At 56.1% G+C, this 23,178-nt stretch overlaps 1 protein-coding gene across 1 annotated transcript in view; it reads left to right on the forward strand.

Annotated features, from left to right (window-relative positions):
• Positions 1–396: 396 nt before the first annotated feature.
• SORCS2 (sortilin related VPS10 domain containing receptor 2) overlaps positions 397–23,178 on the forward strand; it is a 183,848-nt gene continuing 161,066 nt past the window's right edge. Inside the window, exons 1-2 of the mRNA XM_027104054.1 lie at positions 397–410; positions 785–884. Of these exons, the coding sequence (XP_026959855.1) occupies positions 397–410; positions 785–884 (114 nt within the window). The remainder of the gene's footprint in view (positions 411–784; positions 885–23,178) is intronic.

The raw sequence follows: 23,178 nt of genomic DNA on the forward strand, positions 1-23,178 counted from the left end.
TACAGACAGGAAAGTGGGCACCCCCCTGGGCAGCAGGGACTAGCCCCGGCCCGGCTGTGGCGAGCGGATGCTGACACCCACTGGCCGGCACAGGGATTGGGGTCTGATTCCCAGCAGCTCTGGAGCTTGGGTACCTGCTGCCGCCACTGCAGCCCTGTAGGTGCACATGGTCAGGGCGGAGGGTGCAGCTCGCCGGAAGAACTCAGGGTCCAGAGAGGGAAACAGACAAGCAGACGGGCCTCAGGGCAGCGGGGAACTTCTAGAGAGCAAACAGGACTCCAGCTGTCTGTGGGCGGCCCGTGCTCACATCCTGAGGCGGCCACCTGTCAGCTGAGTGATTTCAGGCCAGAACGTATCCCCTCCAAGCCTCCTCCTGGCCCTCTGGTCATCTTCGAGATGGACATAGTGATGTAATCTGTCCAGGTTTTCCGAGGAATCAAACAGACGGAAGGACCTAGACGTGGCCAGTACATATGAGACCCTTTGTAACCAGTGAGACGCAGATACAGTAAAGCTAACATAGACCGTGGACCGCCTAGGGCAGGTGGCTCGTGGGAAGACAGGCTGGCATTCGCAGCTCCAGACCTGGGCTAGTGCTGGGTGTCCCTGAGGGAGCCCCAGTCTCCTCCTGGTCCCCTGGGGCATGCTGCTCCGGGGAAAGGGAGAGGATACACCCGAGGGTGTCCTGGGCGCTGCACCCACACTGGCGGGGGACACCGTGTGGGCTGGATACCTCTACACGTGGAGGGGCCTGTCACTGACAGCTGTCTTCCTGTCCTCCCAGGTCATCGGACTTCGGGACATCCTACACCAAGCTCACCCTTCAACCTGGCGTCACTACCGTCATCGACAACTTCTACATCTGCCCAACCAACAAGAGAAAGGTAGGCTCTGCAGGGCAGGAGCCGCTGCCGCCTTGCCTCTCCGGGATCCTGACGGCGGACGGAGGTGTTTACCTCCCAGCTCCCTGCCTCTCCCTTCCCGCTTCTGCCTGAATTCGTTTGGATGAATTAAGTTTTAAAGCAGCAGCTGGGCCTTGGGAGAAAGTTTGTCCTGGTGCGTTTGTTTTCCCCTGCCCTGGGCCGGCATCCATCCAGGTAGAGCGGGGCAGGGGCAGGGGTGGCCTCTCTGGAGGGGAGAAGGAATGTCTCGTCTTGGTCTGGCGTCCTTGGGTAGCAGCGAGGAGCGTCCCGATCTCCCGCAGGGTCTTTTAGTTGTTGATTTGGTTTTGATTTGGCCTTGGTGTCTCATCTGAGCTTTACTTTCTGTTTTCTTGGTCTGAGCGTGTCTTCTGACTCTGCTCTCTGCCTGACTGTGGGATCAGGGAACTTTGTCGTTTCCAGGCTACGGCCGCCTCCACCAGGTTCCGTGAGAAGACCCTTTTGCAAAGCCGTGGTTGCCTCCTAGCCACCTCGGGACCTGACTGAGGTCAGAGGAAGCACTGAGGTCAGAGCCATCCTGCGCACTTGACTCCATGCAGGGAAGTAGACCATGGTGACAGAGAGGAACTTGGACAGATGAGGTTCCTCCTGGGAAATGGGATGTCACGGCAGAGAATTGTGACATTGGGGATTAGAACCCAGAGCCCAGCCCACGGGCACCGATAGATGCTCTGACGCCACGTAGAGCCCGGAAAACCTCTGTAGACCGATGAGCGTCCCGGGAAGAGAGTCATCATGGCCAGACGGCTGGATGCGGAGGGCGCCGGAGGGTTTGCCGGTCACGCTGACGGCACGTTATTGGGCTCAGAGGAGTCGGTGTGTGCGTGAACTTGGCAGGTTCTGCAGGGACCGAGGCCCCGTCGTAGAGGTTTCGGAACGTGAGGACTGAAGTGCGTTGCCATTCCCTGGGAGCTGTCCAGGGAATCTTGATTGGCACTTTTTAATGGGATGTCCGCTTTCTGAAGCAGGTCTCTCCCCTCTGCCAACACCCTTCCTTGACTGGTACTGCGGTTGAAGCTTCCTGATGGACAGAATTGGAATGCAGAGGTGGGGAGGGCTGCTGGAGAGGGGGGACTTCACAGGGACACCGGTGCCTGCTCGGAGGGGACTCGGGACTGAACAGAGAGGGGCAGGGGTTTGGTTTTGCCCGGGTCTCCCTGGGCCCTGCTCGGGGACTTCACGTGCACCATCTCACTCTGTCCCACAGGGGCCGAGGAAGGAGGTGTTATTAACCCATTTTCCAGGGCAGAAAACTGAGGCATAGGAAGGTGAGACTTAGCGCTTAATCACACGGCTGGTGGTGGGAGGCCTGGATTTGACCCCAGCCTCATGTGGGTCCAGAGCTGAGGGGTTTTCTTGTGCAGGAGTGAGAGCAAGTACGGGGGAATGACCCCCCCAACTACCGCCCCACCCCGACTCCCCGCAGCTCAGCCCACGTGCTCCCCGAGCTGTCCCCGTCCCGTGTCTGGTTGGCCCCAGCCCGGGCTGGTGAGGGGTCAGCGCTGGGATGCAGCCCTTGCTCTGCTGGGAGCTCAGTGCTTTTCCCGCGTGCCGTCCCCGCTCTCTGAGCCACGGGGTTCTCTTGGGGGGCGTGGGGGGGCAGCAAGGGAAATGCCCAGGCAGCACCCTAGCCCAGGCCTGGGTGCGGCAGCGTGTGCATAGAACAGAGACCTTCGCTGGCCAGGAGAGCTGAGTGCTTGGAAGGGGCAAGGACAGACATCCTGCTTCCCTGCCCGCTGTCATCTCTCTCCCTGGGGCCCCTGTGATTTGGAGCGAGACAAGGGAGGGCTGCCGCGGGCTGGTGCTGACCCAAGCCAGAGGCCCCCCATCACCCCCAAACTCCAGCCAGCAGTGGACACGGGAGGCCATGCTGCCCATCTCCTGCACGTCCTCCAATTTCTATCTGTCTAGCCAGCCCGGTCCCGGAAGCTTCCTCCAAGCTGACCCTGCCGTCCGTCACCAGCTGGGAGGACCCACAGGTGCCCAGATGTGACGGTGGCTCCAGGGCCGGCCCCAAACACCATGTCCTCCTTTGGAAACTAGAAAGGCAGAGGCAACAGTGGCAGTCACAGAACGGGGAGTCTCTGAGGCGTGAGGTCAGGGAGGGCTGCTGGGCTGCCAGCAGTGAGGCCAGACAGACCCTGGTCCTGCGCAATGCAGCCGCTGCTGAGCCTGTGTCCTGCTGTAAAGGGGGTGGCCGGGGGTTAATGAGATGATGGGCGGGGCTCAGCAAAGGGGCTTCTAGGTCACGTAGGGCATCCCGGCAGGCAGAGGGCACCAGGAGTGAAGCATCAGTTTTGGCTACCTGGGGGCTCGGGGCAGATGGAGAGCTGGGGGCTCTGACTGGGGTGCTCAGCAGAACCTCCTCTGTGGGCAACACTGGGTTAGGGATGGAGGCAGGGAGACGTGTGCATCTTTAAAAGAAGATAGGACGTGATCGGCGGTGCCTGTGAGAGGTTATTTTGATAATTTGGACACTTAGCCTGGAAATATCGCTGGGGATAGAGGCCGGGTCTGGTTGGCCGCTGTGCCCAGCACAAACACTCAGCCCATGTTAAAGGATGAATGCATGCATGAATGAATGAATGAATGAGCGAGCGCCGCAAGCCACAGCCGGTCCCGCTGAGTGGACGCTATTGCCGAGTCGCCCACCTGATCCACAGACTCCCCTGCACCTGGATGGGGCCTGTAGGCGTGGAGCCCGAGGCTCCTTCCTGGGGTTGCATGGGGCACCCCGCATTTGTAGGGTAGCCTGGGGGACGGCACCCAGGCCGGGGAGCCCTGTCCTCAGTCCAGTTCTGCCATGACCCTCCAGTGAGGGGACAGCAGGGAGGTCCCAAGGTGTCTCGTCTCTTAACAGGGGCAATGATGGAGGGGAGATTGACAGGGGAGTGCTGAAAGAACCTCACTCATGACTCTGCCACTGAAGATATCCGCTGAGTCACAGCTCCCAAGTGTGTCCCCTTTCCAATCTCTGGCACCTGTGAATGTCACCTTATGTTGTAAATGCATGTAGGAGCAGAAAAGCCACAGTCCCTGTCACAGAAAAAGCTGATGTGAGGCCATGTCAAGTAAAGAACCGGAAGCCACGGGGGCTGGTGAAGGTAGAGGGGAGATCTGGGGGCTACGGGCTGCTCTTCCAACTCCTGAAGGGCAGGCCTAGGGATCGGGAAGCAGTTCAGGCAGACTGCTTGGTGGAGACTGGATTTTACTCAGGTCCATCTCCTCAACTGTGCACAGCCCCTAGCACTCAGCCAACACTCAGGAAATACGGGTGCAGTGGGCTGGACTGGAGATGGGGTGGGACCCCTTCAGGGAAAGAGATTTCCATTTCATAAAAGGAAACATTTCCCCCTGTCATTGCCTTCATTTGTTCGCTCATCTGTAGCTTCTCAATTCCTAAGACACCCACTGGCGATCATTCTCAGTATGCCAGGCCCTAGGCCAGAACCAGATGTCAATCATAGTCATTTATTTGTGCGGAGGCGGGGCATGACTGGGGGGTTTACGTCATCACCTGCATTGCCCAGATGAGAAAACAGAGGCTCGGGGGAAGCTGGGAGAATAGTCCAGGTCACCCAGCTGGTAGGTAGCAAAGCTGTCACCAATGGATCAAACATATTGTGTCTCTGTACTTGGCATTGAGCAAGGATTTAAATCCAGTTCTGCTCGATGCCAGAGCCCCCTCTGTCATAACTTTGAGCTCACCAGGCACCCTGGGGCAAAGTTCCAGGGGGCAGATGGGGTTCCCCATGTCTGTGCAAGCCCAGCGCAGCCTGCTGTGCTGGAAGTGGGGAGTGTGTAACCCGCTGTGGCTGGACAGGGCTCAATCTGACCACAGCTGAGCTGTGTGACTCAGGGCAGATCCTGTTTCTTCTCCAGGCCTCAGTGTCTCCCTCCATAAGATCAGGAGGTTGAACTGGGGGTTCTCCAAAGCCCCTTGCACCTCCGGCATTCTGGACTCTCCTGGTCTCCTCCCAGGGGAAGAGCAGCAGCTGGGGAATGAGATGCACGTGGGCAGAGCCCAGACTCTGCTCTGTTTACCATGTGTCTCGGCTTCTCCTCCGCAAGAGGGCAGGTTTCACCAGATGTCCGAGCTCTGTCTCAATCTGACCCCCATCCGTTCAGCAGATGTGGGTCAAGGTCCTACTGTGTGCCAGGCTGCATGCTTGGTGCTGGAGGGTGAGAACCCTGGGTCCCGAAGCACCTACTATGTGCTGGGGTCCTTTGCCGGGCGCTGGGATATGAAGGTGAACTGGACAAGCAACTTGATCCTTCCTGAACCTTTGAGGCTCTGGTGGAGCCCTGGGAAACCGAACCTCTCCTGCTGCATTTTTGTGGGAGGAATAAGAAAAGGGGCCAAAGTCAGCCTCTAGCGGGACAGGTTTACCCCAGAGTGAGTGTGATCTGGGAAAAGATGGGGTTCTTCATTTGCAGGGGCACCTGCTTCAGCATGAGCTGAGGGTCTACCTCTCCAGTTGTCGGTAATGTATAGGTTTTGCAGGAAGGTGTGAACGCTATTAGGAGTCCATTCAACAACAATTACAGGCGAAGCAGTACTTTATAGCTTCTTAAGAGACCACTTTGCAACCTGTCTTACAAAATGAATTCCCTTTTATTTTTGTCTTGCCTCTAGTATAATCAGAGCTCCCGCCTTGATGCCCATGGGCGAGGCATTCTACCATTGTCGTGGCGTGACCTGAGACCCTGGGGGCCCTGAGGACCCCTCAGCATCCCCCGTGTGCCTTCCGTGCTGTCTGAGTACCCGATTTGGCTTTGGACTACGAGCACATTTCTGACTCAGCACGAGAACCCCATGGCACGGGGAGAGGGTGTGGGGGCACAGCCCCGCCCCTTTCTAGTATGGAGGCAACCTTCCCTTCCCTGCTGTGGAGGCCACTCTTCTCTAGCGCAGAGGCCCCGCCCTGCTGTGGAGGCCCCACCCCTTTCTGGGTGGAGCCCCGCCCCCTCTTCCCTGGCAGCTGACCCCTTGGATCAGTCCCTGTCTTCTTTCCTGTTTTGGCCCCAGCGGTGCATGGTGGTGGTTGGGCCTCTGGAGGGAGCCGAGGTTAGCTCCGTCCCATGGACACGGCCACCTGCAGACCCTCCTGTTGCTCAGAGGACTGCTCGGTGGGGCGATCTCTGTCGGTTCCCCTCACATGGAGAGTAGCAGCCCCTGGCAGACTTGCTGCCCGCTGTGTCCTGCGGGATCCCCAGACCCCGTTTCCAGGAGCTTGGAAGCCCAGGACCTGCCTGTGTGTTTAGAAAGCGTTCCAAGCAGCAAGGACTTCGTTTTGTTGGTTTCTCCTCTCTTTGACATGCTTGTGCAACTGTGTTATACTTTGCTTTGAAATCTTCTTCCCGAGTGTTGACCAGCACTTCCCTGTTCCGGCCCAAACATCTGACCAAGGACGTGCCATGAGGAAGGGACCGAGGCACAGAGTGGTGGGAACCCAGCTTTGAGGGGGTTCGCATCCTGGTGTCTCCCCTTCCTGGTTCTCTGAGGTGTAATTTGGGGATTAAATGAGATGATGCACGATGTACCACAGCGCCTGGCCCCCGTGTCGAAGATGCAGTGTCTGCGTTGTACAGCATCGGGGGCTCAGTGCCCCCACCTCTGAGCCAGGCCAGTGCACGGGCCTGCAGACACAGTGCCTGGCACACAGCGGGGGCTCTGAGAGGACCAACCTCGCCACTGCGCATCTTTCCCAGGCCCAACATTGCCATCAGGCCTGAGCCTGGACCCCTACTCTGTCCTCCCGTCACCCTGGGAGGACCCGCCTTCTCCCTATTGTCAGAAAATGGGCTTGAGATGCACACTGAACGTAAGGCGGCAAGCTCAGGGGTGTCCGTAATCTGATCTGGGCTGCAGAGCTGGCCACATCGGCGTCTGTGGCTTTCCATGGCACAGGGACATGGGCGCCCTGGTGCCGTGCCCTCACATTTAGCGCTTACGCTCAGGACGCCTCCCCAGACCCTGGGACCTGGGCCTGGACCGGGGCTGCCACTGAACGTGAAGCACTCGGAGATGCCAGGTGCACCCTCTTGGTGTGTGCTCCATCAACGTGAGGGGGGGCTGGGCACCCACAGCACTAGTTCTCTGGGGTGGGAGGTGGGCAGGCCTTGTTGATTCTTGTTTCTGCTGTAGATTTTTGCCTGCCAGGGGGCATTCATGGCACCCTGTGCTCCTGCATGCTTGCAAACTGAAGCCATGCCTGGATGACACTCTCCAGGCAGGATGCACGCAGGCCGTTGGTGGGGGGACCCAGGCCTCCCTGGGAGCCCCGAGTGGGCTGTTCTCAAGGACGAGGCTGAAAGGGTCCATGGGATGAGATCAGATGTGCTGGTTTGCTTATCTTTTAAGAAAGTTCTTTTGTTGTGGTGGGGAGGCTGGCGTGGACTGAAGGAGAGTCCACTCTTCACCCATGCATCCATCCACCCACCCATCCATCCATCCACCCACCCACCCATCCATCCACCCTTCCACCCACCCATCCACCCATCCATCCATCCACCCATCCATCCATCCACCCATCCACCCACCCATCCACCCATCCATCCATCCACCCATCCACCCACCCATCCATCCACCCATCCATCCATCCACCCACTCACCCATCCATCCATCCATCCACCCACTCACCCATCCATCCACCCACCCACCCATCCAGCCATCCACCCACCCACCCACCCACCCATCCAGCCATCCATCCACCCACCCATCTAGCCATCCACCCACCCACCCATCTAGCCACCCATCCACCCATCCATCCACCCACCCACCCACCCACCCATCTAGCCATCCACCCACCCACCCATCCATCCACCCACCCACCCATCCATCCACTCATTCAGCCATCTGATGGGCATCTGTGTGGCTCCGACACCTGTGGGGTCCAGGTGAGCAATGGTGAGGCTGATCCTGGGTGGGCAGGTTCATGGCGAGGGCAGGGACACGGTCAGGAGACATGCTGTGATCAGATGATGCCCCCAGTCTTCTGGTATGAGCAGTGGGTGAATGGGGGTGCTGTTTCCTGATACAGGGGAGGCCCTGGAGAGGCGGTAGACCTTAGGGGGAGCATGAAGAGCCCAGGATGGGGTACACTGTGTCCATTGGCCTGCAGCCTCCAGAGGTGATGGCCAGGAGGCCCTCAGCGTGGCCAGGCCGGAGCAGGAGACCAGTCAGGGCTGGCAGCACAGAAGAGCCGTGTGTGCCCGCTGCGGCTCTGGTTCCATGGGGTGGGCTCTCAGGGGGCTCCCCTCAGGCCTCTTTCCTGTTCCGGGGTTCTCTGGTCAGCCTCGGCACACAGGACGAGGCAGATGGGGTGGAGTCTGACCCCCCGCCCCCCCAGCTCTCTGAGGGTAAAGCCAGGACTCCCGAACCCCGCCCGCACTGTCCCCAGGTGTCACCCCCGTCCCCGGATTGGCGCTCGGGGCGTGGCCAGATGCCCTGAGATCAGTTACCAGGGGTGGGAGCCCCTGTCCGGTGGGAAGACAAGCCCGATTGCGGGGGCCTGCGGGGGCTGGGAAGTAGACCTGGTGCCGCACGAGCCTTCGCTTCCAGTCGGCGATGTGCTCCGTGCTCCATTTCCCCGGAGCACTGAGTGTCCTCTCCTGTCCATGAGAAAAATGGCTCAATTGGGCCTGTCGGTATACAGAGCTTCTGTCTCAGAAATAGAGCGAAACTCTCGAAACTTCAGCTAATGTGTGGAAAATGATGCCCTCTTAAAGCCAGTAGGTTGTTGCAGGAGAGAGGAGAGAAAGGGAAAAAACGTTTTCTCAGAAAACACGTCTCCTGGGCTCCGGTCTCTGGAACTAATAAACAGAGAGGGGAAGAGACTCCGGATTTACTCTGTCTTCTGCAGATGGTGCGGATTCTGAAACCCCAAACGCCACAACCACAAAATTAAGTAGAATGTAAGAGGGCCATCCCGGGGGCGTCTCGGGGCCCCCACCTGTGTGTCAGGGGCTTCATCCTCTTTCGCGGCATCCCAGGGACCCCCTGATGCACACCTACTGTGTTCTGCTCAGTGCTCTGTGTGTGCACGTGTCCGTCCATCTGGGCCGGGTGGAGTGAGAGGGAGAGAGGCCGGGCTGGGGCCGGGGAGGCGAGAGCGATGGGGAATCATCCAGGGGCACAGCGGCACCCCAAGGCAGTGACTGCAGCTGACATGTTAGAGATGAGAAAACAGAGCCTCACGGAGTGAGGCGATGGGGTGGCGAGCGGGACGTGCACGTGTCTCTCGGGGCCCCACGTCACGTGAGTCCACTCTCCCGTCGCTGCGGGCCCTGGGAGACCCTGGTGTTTGCTAGACCTGCTGCCCTCACTTGACCCATAAACTGAAGCCTTCGGCTGGCTCTGTCTTCAGGGCAAACCAGGGTGTGTGTCCTTGGCCCAGAACCACCTTGCTGCATCACGGAGACCGGGGAGGTGGGGGATCGCCATCCCGGGGAGCTCAGACACTTTGAGGGGCTCGGGCTTGGTCTCCAGGTCGGCGACAGCGAGTGGGCGTTGACCCCGGTCCCCTGCATCCTGCTCTTTCTCCCCCGCCCCGGATGGCTGGGGGATGAGGTGCTTGCTCAGCTGCAACGCCGGCCCGCCCAGAGGGGGACCCCAGAGTGGGAAAGTTCTCTCCTCCTCACCTGTAGCGTGGACCCCCCTCCTGGCCCATCATGGCCCCGTCTCTATATTGGACGTGGCCTCCATCGCAGTGACAGAAGCCCTGGCTGGCTCAGTACGAGGTACATAATGGGTGGTGCTGTCATCTGGATGGGAGAGCAGGTGATGGGTTTATCTCCCTCATGCCTGAGGGCCACCAGGGGGACCCACGAACACAGGCTGACCAAGCCGCGTGGCACTGAAGGTCATCGACTGTGTCCTGTGCGGCCGGTGTGGGAAGGGATGCTGCCTCCGGGCCGAGTGCACTGACTCAGCGCAGACCCCATCCTAGTTTCCCACGGTATCCCCGCCCAGCATCCCCGTAAAGTGAGAGCCGGGCTTAAGGAACCTGCTTCTGATCAGCTGTTGGCCACAGCCCGAATTTCACCCCTCTTCCCTTCAAAGGCAAGTGCTCAGAAAAGAGTGGCAGATGATGCGTTTGTCCTTGTGCATGGAGGCTCTTAGGAAACTTGAAGGACCATAGCCTGGTAAAAACGACTTAAAATTGACAGTGATTTCCGCAGTGGGGGAAGCCCAGTCACCGCGAGGAGGCCCTGGATAGGTTAAGAGCGCCTCCAGCTTCCGGAATCTTTGTTTTTCTTTTTTTTGCATCAGCACCTTTGTTGAATTTTTCCCCCATGGCTCCACCCCGTGGCTGCAAGATCAACTCCTATCCTGACGTGTAAGCTGGCCTTCTCCAGGCCTTTCCCCACAGCTGGTGCCACATCCCCGCGGGCACACGGGCAGAAGCCCAAGCGTGGTCCTCTGCACTGCCAAGTTCCTCACCCTCCACACCCCACCCACTGTGGACTCCTGCCAGTGCCCTGGGCCTCTCTCCATGTCCTCTGCCACCCCCGCCCAAGCTACCCTTCCTCTGACCTGGCTCAGCCCAGTGACCTCCCGCCATCACCCCAGTCCCCCCTAACCTGCGTCCCTCAGCTTCCAGAGCTCAGCTCTGCCCGGGCCGCCTGGCCTTCTGTTGTTCTTCGTGTGAAGCCCAAACTGCCCGCCTCCCCAGCCCACAGGCCCGTGCCCTCTGACCAGCTGGCTATCAGAAGTGGTGATCCCTTCCAGCTCAGGCCCTTCCCCGTGTTCCTCCAGTTCAGGGTACACCCTCCCCGGGCCACACCTCCCCTAAGGCAGTTAGGACAGACGACACCTCTCCATCCCCTTGCTAGGGCCAAATAATGACCCCCAAAGATGTCCACATCCGAATCCTCAGAACCTGTGACTATGTTACCTCTCGTGGCAAAGAGGACCGTGCAGATGTGATTAAGCTAAGCATCTTGAGATGGGGAGATGATCCTGGATTATCCCCTGGGCCCACCGTTGTCACAGTAATCCTTGTAAGAGGAGGCAGGGGGATCAGGGAAGGAGACGTGACATTGGAAGCAGAAGGTCACAGGGTGGTAGGGGGAGTAGGGGAGAGAAGGGAGCGGGGAGACTGGAAGATGCTGCGCTGCTGGCTTTAAAGACGGGAGAGGCCGCGAGGCAAGGAACGTGGGCAGCTCTAGGAGGTGGGAAAGGCTGGGAGTGGATTCTCCCCTGGAGCCTTCAGAAGGGAAGCGGCCCTGCCCACACCTGGGCTTCAGCCCAGCGACACTGATCTGGTACTCAGACCTGGAGAACTGTAAGATGATACACCTGTGTTACTGTAGCCCTGAAGCTGTAGTAATTTACCACAGCAACCATAAGAAACTCATGCACTACCCAGGGTCCCAGGGTCCCCAGGCTGCCAGGGACCTGAGAATACTGCGGTGTCTGAGCCCGTGGAGAGCCAGGCACCATGGGGTTCCACTGGGGTCCAGGTCGTCCCACACCCTTTTGGTCCCATTGCCATCTGGGGCGAGGGTCGAAGGGCTTCTCCTCGGAATGGAAGGAGCTTTGTAATGTGAGGGCCTGGACGGAAAACAGTGGGCAGGCGTGTGGCCGTGGATGACACTGGAGGGCGTGGTGCCGCTGGCTCAGGCGGGGTGGGGCGTTGACAGCAGCCCCGGCGAGAGGAGGGTGCGGCTCCTCTACCTCCCAGCAGTGGAGACGCAGGTCCTGGATCTAGGAAGGACTGGGACTTGGGGATATTTCCTGGGCCCCTCTGAGCCTTGTTGGTAAAATGGGCTTCCTCATCACAGGGTTTCTGTAAAGGTTGAACGAGGTGCTTTCCGGGGTCCCGGGCACGGGGTCGGGCACCGAGCCATTGCCGTTCCGCGAGCGTTGCCGTGTGTGTGTATCGTTATTCACCGAAGCCACACAGCAGCTGAGCCACAGGTGTCCTCCACCTGCCGGTGAGCAGCCTGCAGCTGAGAGAGATGAAGTCATTCTTCTGGGTCAGGGCAGTGTGGGAGGCGTGGAGGAGCTGGACCCCCGTCTGGGCGGGGGTTCTTACTGCGCCCTCCCTGCCACCCGGGCTCTGTGGCGGGTACAGGGCAAATCCACGGTGAGGCAGAGGGAAGCCCAGGGAAAGCGCTTTGTATGCATATTTCCGGTACGTGCCTGTCGCCCAGCTTTGGCCGTTGCATTCTATCATTCACAAAGGTACTGACCGTGCCTCTCCTCCCCGCATGTGCAAATACCCTGGTTTCCGGGAATCCGGCGAGTTGTGTGGTTTATCCGGTGGCTGCCCGCACTAGGAGAAATCGTCAGACACGAGGGAAAATATAAATCAAAGGAACAGAGTGTCTCATGTACGTACATGGACTTGATTAGTGAGGAGAGTGGGACAAGCCACTTCACCTCTCTCTGAACTAGACGTTGGCTGGAAACAGGGATATCAGCACCTACCTGTGTCATTCTCTGCAGGTGTTTATGGGAAGGACTTGGGGCCGTGTTCGTGCAGTGGGAAGGAGGCCTGATTGGTCAGTGGTGTCAGGCTTGGGTGCCAAAGGGGTAGAGTGGCAGCACCTATGTCACACAGCAGCTGTCTGCACGTGACCTTTGTGGGGCCTTTTATTTCTAGTGTTTTCTGTTCTACTCGTCTTCCTTTGACAAACCAGCCACCAAATAAATACCCCCCACCATGCTGGCTCGTTTGATTGCAAGTAATATGAAGTCACTCAAACAAGAAGAGTAATACATTGGCTTATGTAACTGTGAAGACCAGGGGCAGGGCTTCCTTCAGGCACGGCTTGATCCGGAATCAGATCAAGAATCAGTCTGTCTCTCCCCACCTCTCGGCTCTGCTCTCCTGAGCTTAGGCTTGAGTTTCAGGCACAGTTGGGTTGTTTGGTGGAAAAGATGACCTCTGGCAGCTCCAGGCACATGTGATCCTTGGCACCATGATCTCAGAAGGAGCAGGGGTCCTTTCCCAGTAGTTTCAGCACAGATCCTAAGGAAGACTCCCATTGGCTGGGCTGGGATCATGTGACCTGTTCCTGAAGCAGTGGGTGTGGCCAGAGGGAGCTGGTGCTCTGATTGGCCAGGTCCGGTCATGTGTTCTCTGGGGGGCAGGGTCAGCCCACCCAAGTGGAATATAGTGAAGGGAAGATGGGTCCTCAAGCCTGGCAAGCAAGGTTTTGTGAACAAGAGCAGGTGGAAGAAAGAACAGCCCACGTGTCCGCATCAACCAGCGTTTACTGACATTGCTTCTGTTGAGTTTCTTCTAACTATACTGTTAAAAAAAAAAATCATTCCTTATTTGAGGAATTTTTCTTTCAAATCTCAAACTCCCTCTTCTTGCCTCTTGCAACTCAGCAGTAAGTGTATATTTTTAGCTTGAAAGAAAGACCTCACAGCCAGCCTTGTCACAACTTGCTTTCCCATGGAGGTGCCCTACCCTCACAGCGTTCCAGATGTGGACCCCAATGGGGGTGGGGGGCTTTGTGTGAGGAGCTGTGGGCGGGGGGAGGGTTCCCCATGCCAGCAGGCCCTGAACCCAGGCGAGGACCTGGGGCACTGATAACCTACCTGTCACTGGTCACATCCCCTGCTCTTACTGGGGTGGGGTGAACCTGGGCAGCCACTGGCCTCTCGAGACCCTGTGTCCTCAATGTGACATGATGCGCTCTGCACGGGAAAGAAAAAATATGTCAAAGCTTATGAAGGGCCCAGCACCCGCCTGGGCGTGTAGTAGGTGCTCAGTTAACGCCTGTTCCCTCCCGTGAGCACCCACAGCCCACTGTCTGCAGAGGGCTCGTTGTCAGGGTCCGTCTCATCCATTCTCTCCAGACCAGTGGAGGCTCCTCCTGGGCCAGCGCCACATCTTATCCAACTTTACTGCCCAGGCCCGTTCAGGACAACCACATCATGGGCCCCTGGGAACTGACTAGAATGTGCCACATCAGCTCCCAGCGCTGGGGGCGTGGGGACAGGGGGATGGCGTCAGGAGATGGAGTGAGCCCTAGCGTTTGTTCCCAAAGACTGGAATGAGTCCAACATAGCTCAAACACAGATCTGCCGGTGACAGGGCTGGGGGAGGGCTGGTGGTGACCGGAGATAGCCACTCCTCTTTTTTTTTTTTTATTGGGGTATAGTTGTTTTACAATGTTGTGTTTGTTTCTACTGTACAGCACAGTGAAGTAGAGTTCCCTGTGCTACAGGTTCTCATTAGTTATCTATTTTATACTATTAGTTAGTGTGTATATGTCAACCCCAAACTCCCAATTCATCCCCCCCCTTTCCCCGCTTGGTGGTGTCCCTATGTTTGTTCTCTATGTCTGTGTCTCTATAAAGAAGATGTGGCACATATATACAATGGAATATTACTCGGCCATAAAAAGGAGCGAAATTGGGTCATTTGTAGAGATGTGGATGGACCTAGAGACTGTCATAGAGAGTGAAGTAAGTCAGAAAGAGAAAAACAAACATCGTATATTAACGCATATATGTGGAATCTAGAAAAATGGTCCAGATGAACCTGTTTGCAAGGCCACTCCTGTTTACAATGCAGGGAGACAGTGTCTTTTTGTTCCTCGTGTGTGTGTGTGTGTGTGTGTGTGTGCGTGCGCGCGCACGCCAGGGGGGCTCCCTGGCCCTGAGCAACCCTAACACCGTGCTGTGGGGGGTAAAGGTTGGAGTCAGTGGGGACCTGGGTTCCGGGCCTGCCCCTGCCTTGTCCTCCAGGGCTGCCTGCAGAGGACAGCATCTCTCTGGGCCTCAGCTTCTGCACCTGCAAGAGGAATGTCAGCCTCCTGCAAGTCCATGGTCCCCCAGCACTGCAGCTTTTTGTGGCTGTGGGGCTTTGGTGGCGGTTAGCAGAAGCCAGTGCAAGCCTGCAGCAGCAGAGGGATCTTTACTGGAAAGACGTCAGATGGAATTAGAACCCCAGGAAAGTGGCCGGCAAAGGGCAGGGAGGCTGCAGGGGCAAAGAACCCAGCGTCACCCACCCGCGTGTCTCCGAGAGATCGTGGACTTGCCACTTGTGAAGGCAGAGGGGCCTTGACGGATGGTCCCAGGGTGACAGTGGGAGGTGGGAGAGTCTCCCCAAATAAACGGGAGTGGGTGCCTGTGACTGCACGTCCTTTGTCCTAAGGGGGAAATAAAAGGTCCAAGTGTCCGAGCCCCTCTGTCCATCTTTCTGACAGGGGACCACAGGGTACGGTAAGAGACAACGTTGGTTCCAACGTGACCCTCCTGTTTGTCAGCCAGGGTGCCCTTGGACCTGTTACGTAACGCCTGGGCCTCCTGGTTCCTCTGTGACACAGATGGATGACGGCAGGCCCACGGGGGCATAGCTGCTGTGCACCGTTGGGGGCTGAATAAGGTCCCCTAAAGACGCCCCCATCCTAAATCCCCCAACCTATGAATGTCACCATAAATGGGTGGGAACAGGGATTCTGCAGACGGGATTAGGTTAAGGATATTGAGATGGGAGATTATCCTGGATTATCCGGGTGGGCCCGGTGTCATCACAAGGGTCCTTATCAGAGGGTCCGAGTGAGAGACTGAAGACACTGCGCTGCTGGCTTGAAGACAGAGGAGGGGCCACGAGCCAAGGAATGCGGGCGCCTCGAGAAGCTGGAGAAGGAAGGAAATAGATTCTCCTCTGGGGCCTCCAGAAGGAACCAGCCTCACTGACATTTTGACACTTTGACAACTTGATTTAAGCCCCATAAGCTTCATTGCAGACGTCTGATTCCAGAACGGTAAGGTAATACATTGGGCTTGTTCACAGCCACTAAGTTTGTGACGCTGTTACAGCAGCTACAGGAAACATCACACGCTCCCGGCACCCGCTGTCCCCTTCCCTAGCATTTCAGTGGGAGAGACGCCCCACAGCAGGATCCCAACCCACGTCACCTCCCTCCACCCTTTCTCCATACGAGGGACACCTCGAGGTGCTGTGGCCACAGAGGCTCCCACCCGGGAGGCAAGGACTGCAGACCTGAGACCCACCATCCTCGGCGCTGTCACCTTGAGCAAGTTCGAACCTTTGGCACACGCTCGCCACTCACCGTCTTTGGAGGGACGCTTCCTCCCGCAGTCTGGAGAGAGCGGCGCGCCTGCTAAATGGGGAACCGTGACCCGCACTTCCCAGGCTGCGGGCGCTCATCCTTGTTCAGGTCAAAGATCTAGCACCCTGGACCGGCAAGAGAGCCCCAGAGTGGGGACAGGGCTGCTGGGGGCCAGGGGGCCACCTGCCCAGCCTCTGTCTCAGCCTTTGTTGTCTACGTGGGATGTCTGATCAAGGTCGAGCTTTAATAATTGCGCTAACAGGTGCAGCGACTACCAGGGACTTGGCCTCTCCTTCCTGCTACTCTGTTCCTGAAGTTTTATGACCACCCCCTTCATTGCTTCTAGCTTGCCATGCAAGAGATGCCGGATGGAGCTCTAAAAAACGTGATTGAAATTCTTAAGGGAAAATAACTTTGCTATCGCGGGCCTGAATCTCTCAGCCCATCCTCCCCTCGTTCCTACCCCGAGAAAGGATTGCTTTTATAAATGGGATTCTCGGGCCAGAGCTCGGTGGGGCCTGTCCCTCCAGCCCGGTTTGGTGGGTACACGGTGACCCCCTACTCTGTGCGCTACCGAAAAAAATAAGGATCCTCCTAAGGCCCTGCCACGGTGAGTCTCAAAGTCCAGGAGAGCCGACAGACGAGGACACGGGCGGTCCTAACACGGGTGGGTCACGCATGCTGGGCCAGAGGGTGGCCGAGGGCTGGAACCTGCAGCGGGGCGCCAAGCAGAGACCACGGCGCCACGTGGCAGCCAGGAGCCCACCCAAGTGGGCACAGCGCCAAGGGCAGCCGTCCTCCCGTCTCATGTCTCACGGTCGGGCTGGGTGGGCTTTGCCGCCATGAACTTGGTGTCTGGTGTGAATTCCCAACTCCCTCCCCCCAGACCTTGGCCGCCTCTCCGTGTGAACACAAGGCAGCCTGGTAGCCAAGCTGCTCATCAGATGACTTTTATGTTATTTTAAAAAATCGATCAGCACCTCCTGGGCCGGGTCCCAGTCCGTGAAAGGAGACTGTGATTAGGTATAGGAATAAACTGTAATACCACACAAATAATACCACCACGTAATCACTCAGGTACAGGAGAATAATTACACGGGCAATCATGCTCTGTAGCTGTCAGCGCTGCCCGCCCCACGGATCCTGGTGCTCTTAATGGTTGCAGACGCCGTAACTGCTCCGCGCAGCCCATAGATACCTAAGGACACAGCCAGATAGGAATTCTAATTGTCATGTAATTAGAAAGCTATTAAATCGTTATTTGTCCCACATCAATTAGCCAGTGTATGTCCTCCAAAGTCCTGTGATACTTTTAGCAAAATGTGGCCATCTCCCTCACCGGCAGGGAAATAAATACCTTTTCTCCCCTAGAGCGAGGGCCCTCGTGAGACGAGCACAGGAAGTTTCTAAGGGTCCTCAGTGGTGTGTGTGATGTCACTGGGGTTTCTGTTCTCTGAGTTGACCAGTCGTTTTCCTGGCCTTTGCATAGAAGATAAAGATCCCCAGGAAGGGGTCTTTGCCCCCCTGGCCACCAGCACTTTCACCGAGGCATAGAGGGTGATCCTGTGCTGAAACCTGGCTGGTGGTTGGGACTTCCCTGCTGGTCCAGTGGTTAAGACTCTGCGCTTCCAATGCAGGGGGGGCACGGGTTCGATCCCTGGAAGGGGAACTAAGATCCCCCATGCTGCGCGGAGTGGCCAAAAAATAAAAATAAAAAACCTGGATGGGGACAGGAAGGCTGCCAGGGTAGGGGTATCTCTAGACCACGGCACTGATTTCTCAGACAAAACAGTGTCAGCCACTGCCCCAGGCTTCCTCAAGTTCCCCGTAAACCGACTGGGAAGAAGGAGCATAGATAAAATGCCAGAAACAGAGACCAAGCTGGGACCTGAGACCAAGCTAGGACCTGAGACCTTCCACTTAGCAGAGCGCTCGTGAACCAGAGCAGCCCTGCCCACCAGCAAGAGGCTGGGAAACCCTCCATCAAAGGCCCAGCTGGGTGGGCATCTCGGCGAAGGCATGCTGTTCCCTCCCTCTGCCCCACCTACACCCCGAGCCTCTGTACTTGCACAGCCTATAAGGCAGGAGTGGGGTGTGGGTACCTCTGTGGGGAGATTACGTCCTGTGGTTCGCGGTCCCTGCAGGACAGTCAGTGTGGGTGGAAGGCGGAAGTTTAGGAGAAAGGACAGTGATGAAATGCAGCTCCCAGAGAGAAGGAAGAAGTGGGAAGGGAGCGAGGGTGTTAAGGAACGCTTGTAAGACACCAAAATTTCAATGACAGACCAAGGGCATCTCAGAGGCGTGAGGAGGCAGGATGGACACCACGGGGAAAATGAATCAGTGATGCGGAGGAGAAACTCCGGAAGTTCTCACGAATAAAGAGGCTCGAGGGGCTTCCCTGGTGGCGCAGTGGTTGAGAGTCCGTCTGCTGATGCAGGGGACGCGGGTTCGTGCCCCGGTCCGGGAAGATCCCACATGCCGCGGAGCGGCTAGGCCCGTGAGCCATGGCCGCTGAGCCTGCGCGTCCGGAGCCTGTGCTCCGCAACGGGAGAGGCCACGACAGTGGAGAAGCCACAACAGTACCACACACACACAAAAAAGAGGCTGGAGACAACAGGGTCATAAGAAGGAAGATGCTACACAGGGAAGGAGAGAGAGGGCCTGCCAGAGAACTACAGGCGTATCCAAATAAGAATCTGGAGCAAAGGGACCAGAAGCAGTGATCAAAGATTGAGGGGTGGGGTTTGGGGAGTGGGTGAGTTTTTCAGAGAAATAAAAAAGTCCTTGTTAAGCCTCCCTCACATTCTGAATTGTTTTCTTTAATTACGAGAGGAAAATGTCTTTTTTCTCAAAAGAGAAAAATTGTTTATAAAAGAATGAAAGCCAGGCCACTACAGACATGTTTTCAGTATTAAATTTCAAAATAATAGAATGGGGCTTCCCTGGTGGCGCAGTGGTTGAGAGTCCGCCTGCCGATGCAGGGGACACGGGTTCGTGCCCCGGTCCGGGGGGATCCCACATGCCGCGGAGCGGCTGGGCCTGTGAGCCATGGTCGCTGAGCCTGCGCGTCCGGAGCCTGTGCTCCGCAACGGGAGAGGCCACAACAGTGAGAGGCCCGCATACGGGAAAAAAAAATAATAATAACAATAGAATGGATTTCGAGGTCTGCAGATAAGTACGGAAAAGCTGGGATCTCAGAATTTAATCCCCAGCTCAGCTGTCATGTGTAGGTTTAGGGAATACCAAGGCCTCTAACTTATATGGCCAGGCATCAGTCTCGAAAGGGAAATGCCCTGAAGACATCTTCTGGCAGCAGAGAGATGGGTTAAGCTGAGGGCAGTTGAAGGCCGAGAAGGTCTGGCGTAGAAGCAGGGGAGGACTGAGGCCAGGTAGACACCAGATGCAGCTCAAACAGGTGTTGTAACAATGGATAGAAACAAAATGCACATGTCAAAAATATATTTTTTGGAAAGGAAAAGCTTTCCTCCGAAATCTGGTTAATAGTAATAAGGACTGTGATGCTGGGAAACGGGAGGAGGAAGATGAAGGTGGGAGAGAAGCTTCCAGACTCCTTTCCAGACATCGAGGGAAGTCAAAGCCACGCTTCGTTCCTTATTTTGGAAAAAACATAAACTGAAGAATATTCTTTAGAAACTTTAAATAATCTTTAGTGGAGTCCAATCAGAGAGTTCACTGCCCACATCCCTGGAGAAGATAAATGCAAGTAAAACGACCATGTGGCAAGAGACAGGAGTGCGTGACACAGCAAGGAAGTGTTTAGAACAGCGCAGCTGATGTAAGTCACACATCACTCATGACCGTGAAGTAGACCTTGACTCCTTGCCCTTGAGCGCTCAGCCTCCTGGGAGGGATGGACCGGGGACGCAGGACGCCAAAGGGGGAACCTCACCTGCTTTAAAATACTCCCGGGGGTCTCACCTGATGCCCTTCTGATGCTGGAGGATTGAATACTGGGAACTGGAAGATGCTTTGCCAGCTGTGACGTGTGAAAGGTGTTTCTCATCACGGATGGTTAGATGACACCAGTGAGTGACATTATGATATTATTTGAGGGACTAGAGAAGGACCGCCCCCCCCCCCCATCATATCCTCTCTATGCTGACCCATCCCAGCCCTCTTTCTGAGAACATCTTCCCTGGGAGGTGACTCTGGTGCTAGACATACCACCAGTAAAGTTTCAAGTCCCCAGGTAGACTTAACAAACACCTTTGAAGTAGTTAGAGGTAAACTATTTAGAATATGTGGAAATAGAAAGATGAAAAAGGTGCCTGCACTGTCCTCAGGACATGTTTTTTGTGAACAAAAGTATAGAAAGTTATTTAAACACATTTAAGAAGATGCCAGGAAAGGAGGACTATACTGTGTTGATGGGTCGGGGGGAAACCAACTTAGTAAAGAAGTCGGTTCTTCTCAAACATATCTGTAGACAATGCAATTCTGCGTGAAAACACCAGTAGGTTTGGAGTCGTTTCGTTTTGTTTGAACTTAGCGAGCGGATTTGGAAATGAATATCGAAGAGCAAAGGACCGAGAATGGCCGAAGAAGGCTCAACGCCCCTCAAGAGCAAAGCAGGTGCCTGGCTTTACTGAAAACACCCAGAATCATCACAACGACTGGCATACTTTGGAAAGACAGATTGACCGATGGGACCAAATCTAGTGCCCAGAGACAGACCCAGATACGTCCAGAAACCTTAGGCCCTGCTGGTTGGCGGGGCTAGGGATGGAGTATTTAACATGGTGGCAGGGCAATGGGTGATGCCCTTGAAAATAAGTGAGACTGAACCCCCATCCTCACTACGTAACATTCATTTCCGGTGAAATAGACACCTGTACATGAAAGACAAACCCATACATCTCTTAGAAGATGAAACAGGGGAATATTCTCCCGACCTTGTCATAAGGAAGGATTTCTCCAACAAGACAAAGCTCAAATCTTGAAGGAGATGGAAAACTTGAACGCTTACGTATGCTTGTGGATAGAGCGGGGCATTTGGATACCAGGCAGAGACACGGAATTAAGTGCCAACGTCGGGCTTTGCAACGTTGAGATTTGTGGGAGCCTCAAGGAAGGCCAGATCCCTGAGAGAAATGCCACGTGGGCTGAGCTGGCCACGCGAGGGAAAGCAGGGAGATCAGGGCACTTGAGAGAGGCTTGATGACATAAATGTCCTGGTGTGGAGAGACAGGTGTGTAGGGACGGGTGTGTGTGGACAGGTGTGAGGGATGCAAGCTAAGTGCTTGGAGGCTGAGGTGCTGAGGCTCAGGGGAAAATGCAGAGAAGTCGTCACAGCCGTAACTCTGCCCGGAATCCTCCACTTGGCCCGGCAGATCACTGGGCTGATCACAGGAGGAGGACGGAGAAGCATCGTCCAGGTGCGTGTCCTGTTTACGCCTCTCCTGGAAGCCGGAGTTCAGATCCAAAACACGCAGACGACCTGCTGGGACCCCTTCAGGATAAACACACCCTGTGCATGAACGTGATGGTAATTGCATGAGACGGACCATTTCAGAACCTCCGGCTGGGTGAGTGGGTCGCTGTTAAACTGCCTCGTTTTAATGGCCACTTTCCCGAGGAGCAGTTATGTACAACCGCCTCCGAAATTGTCTGGGAATGACTTACCGCGGGCAGCGTTCTGATGGTGCTTTCTAGCAGAGACACACAACTCCCCGCCCACCTGCGTGGGCTGGCGGAACCCGGAGGAAAACGCCAGCACCCTCACCAGCCTGTGCAGGCAGGCGGGTGAGGAAGATCCAAAGTGGGGTCCACTCAGTGGTGCCCTGGGAATCTCTCCACCCAAAGCCAACATTTGGGAAAAGCACCCCGTTCTCACTCATCCGTCAATTATTTAGTGTTGGAGATAAGAAAAGGAACAAAACAGCACGCATGCTCTCCTTCCCCTGAGGGAAAGTGGCATTGACTCAAGCAAACCCTGGTGGTGGAGGTAATGCACAAGTGTTAGGAGAACACATTGCTTTAAAAGTCGCTCTGGCAGAGGGTTATGGGGAGTTCTCCATGCAAAAGGGGCACTTGAGCCAAAATCCGAAGGCAGGAGTTACATAGGTGAAAGGTGGGGAGGAAACAGCAGGTGCAAAGGTCCTGAGGCTGAGAGAGCTGGAGGAAAGCCAGCGTGGTTGCAGAGCCATCTGGGGAAACTGTTCAAAAGGAATAGATGAGATGGTTTGCAATTAACATAGCAATTGCCCACTAGCAAAAGGTGCATCTAAAGTGGTTTAAGAGTTCTGGAAACAGTCTGTGTATTACACACTCCACTAACATCTTAACAGTCATTGACTCCCAAGAGAGATGGAAACTAATAAAGGGTGTTAAACAGAGAATGACAACACTGGGGTTGTATTTGAAAAGGTCTCCTATGGTGGGGTAGGAGGAGACCCAGCTGGAGGCCACTGCCGTCATCCAGGTGAGGGGTGATGGAGGTCTGGACTGTGGTAGTCGGGTTTCAGCAATGGGAACAGTGGGGTCACCCCTCTGAAGCCGGAGATGCTGGGGGAGGAGTGGGTTTGTGGGTAAAAATAATGAATTTTCTCTGGAGCATGTTGATCTTGGAGAACCTTGAGACGTCGAGTGGGAAGCAGACATTTGGATGTGTGAGCGAGGAGCTTGGAGGAAGCGCTGGGCTGGAGACGCCTGTGCAGCATGTGTCAGCTAGAACTTGGGCACCGAGGAATTCTCCCAGAGGGGATGTGGAGAGCCAGAGAGGAAGAGGCCTGGCCCCAGAGCTGACGGGCTGAGCTAGACACTGTGCAAAGACAGAAGAGATCCAGACCCAGTCCTAGGCTGGTGGGAAGTATACGCAAGTCCAGTCTGCACAAGAAGAAGAGTTCAAGAAGATGCAGTCAGAGAACTAGGCTCCAGAATTTGCTGTTCATCCACCCATCCATCCACCCATCCATTCATCGACCCACCCACCCATTATCCATCCGTCCATCCATCCACCCATCCTTCCAACCAACCATCCACCCACCCACCCATCCATCCACCCATCCATCCACCCATCCATCCATCCATCCATCCATCCATCCATCCATCCATCCATCCAACCAACCATCCACCCACCCATCCATCCACCCATCCATCCACCCATCCGTCCATCCATGCATCCATGCATCCATGCATCCATGCATCCATCCATCCAACCATCCACCCACCC

Source organism: Aethalodelphis obliquidens, unplaced genomic scaffold, assembly GCF_003676395.1.
Source record: "Aethalodelphis obliquidens isolate GAN/ISIS:26980383/991018 unplaced genomic scaffold, ASM367639v1 scaffold6, whole genome shotgun sequence".
Classification (NCBI taxonomy): Eukaryota; Metazoa; Chordata; class Mammalia; order Artiodactyla; family Delphinidae; genus Aethalodelphis; species Aethalodelphis obliquidens.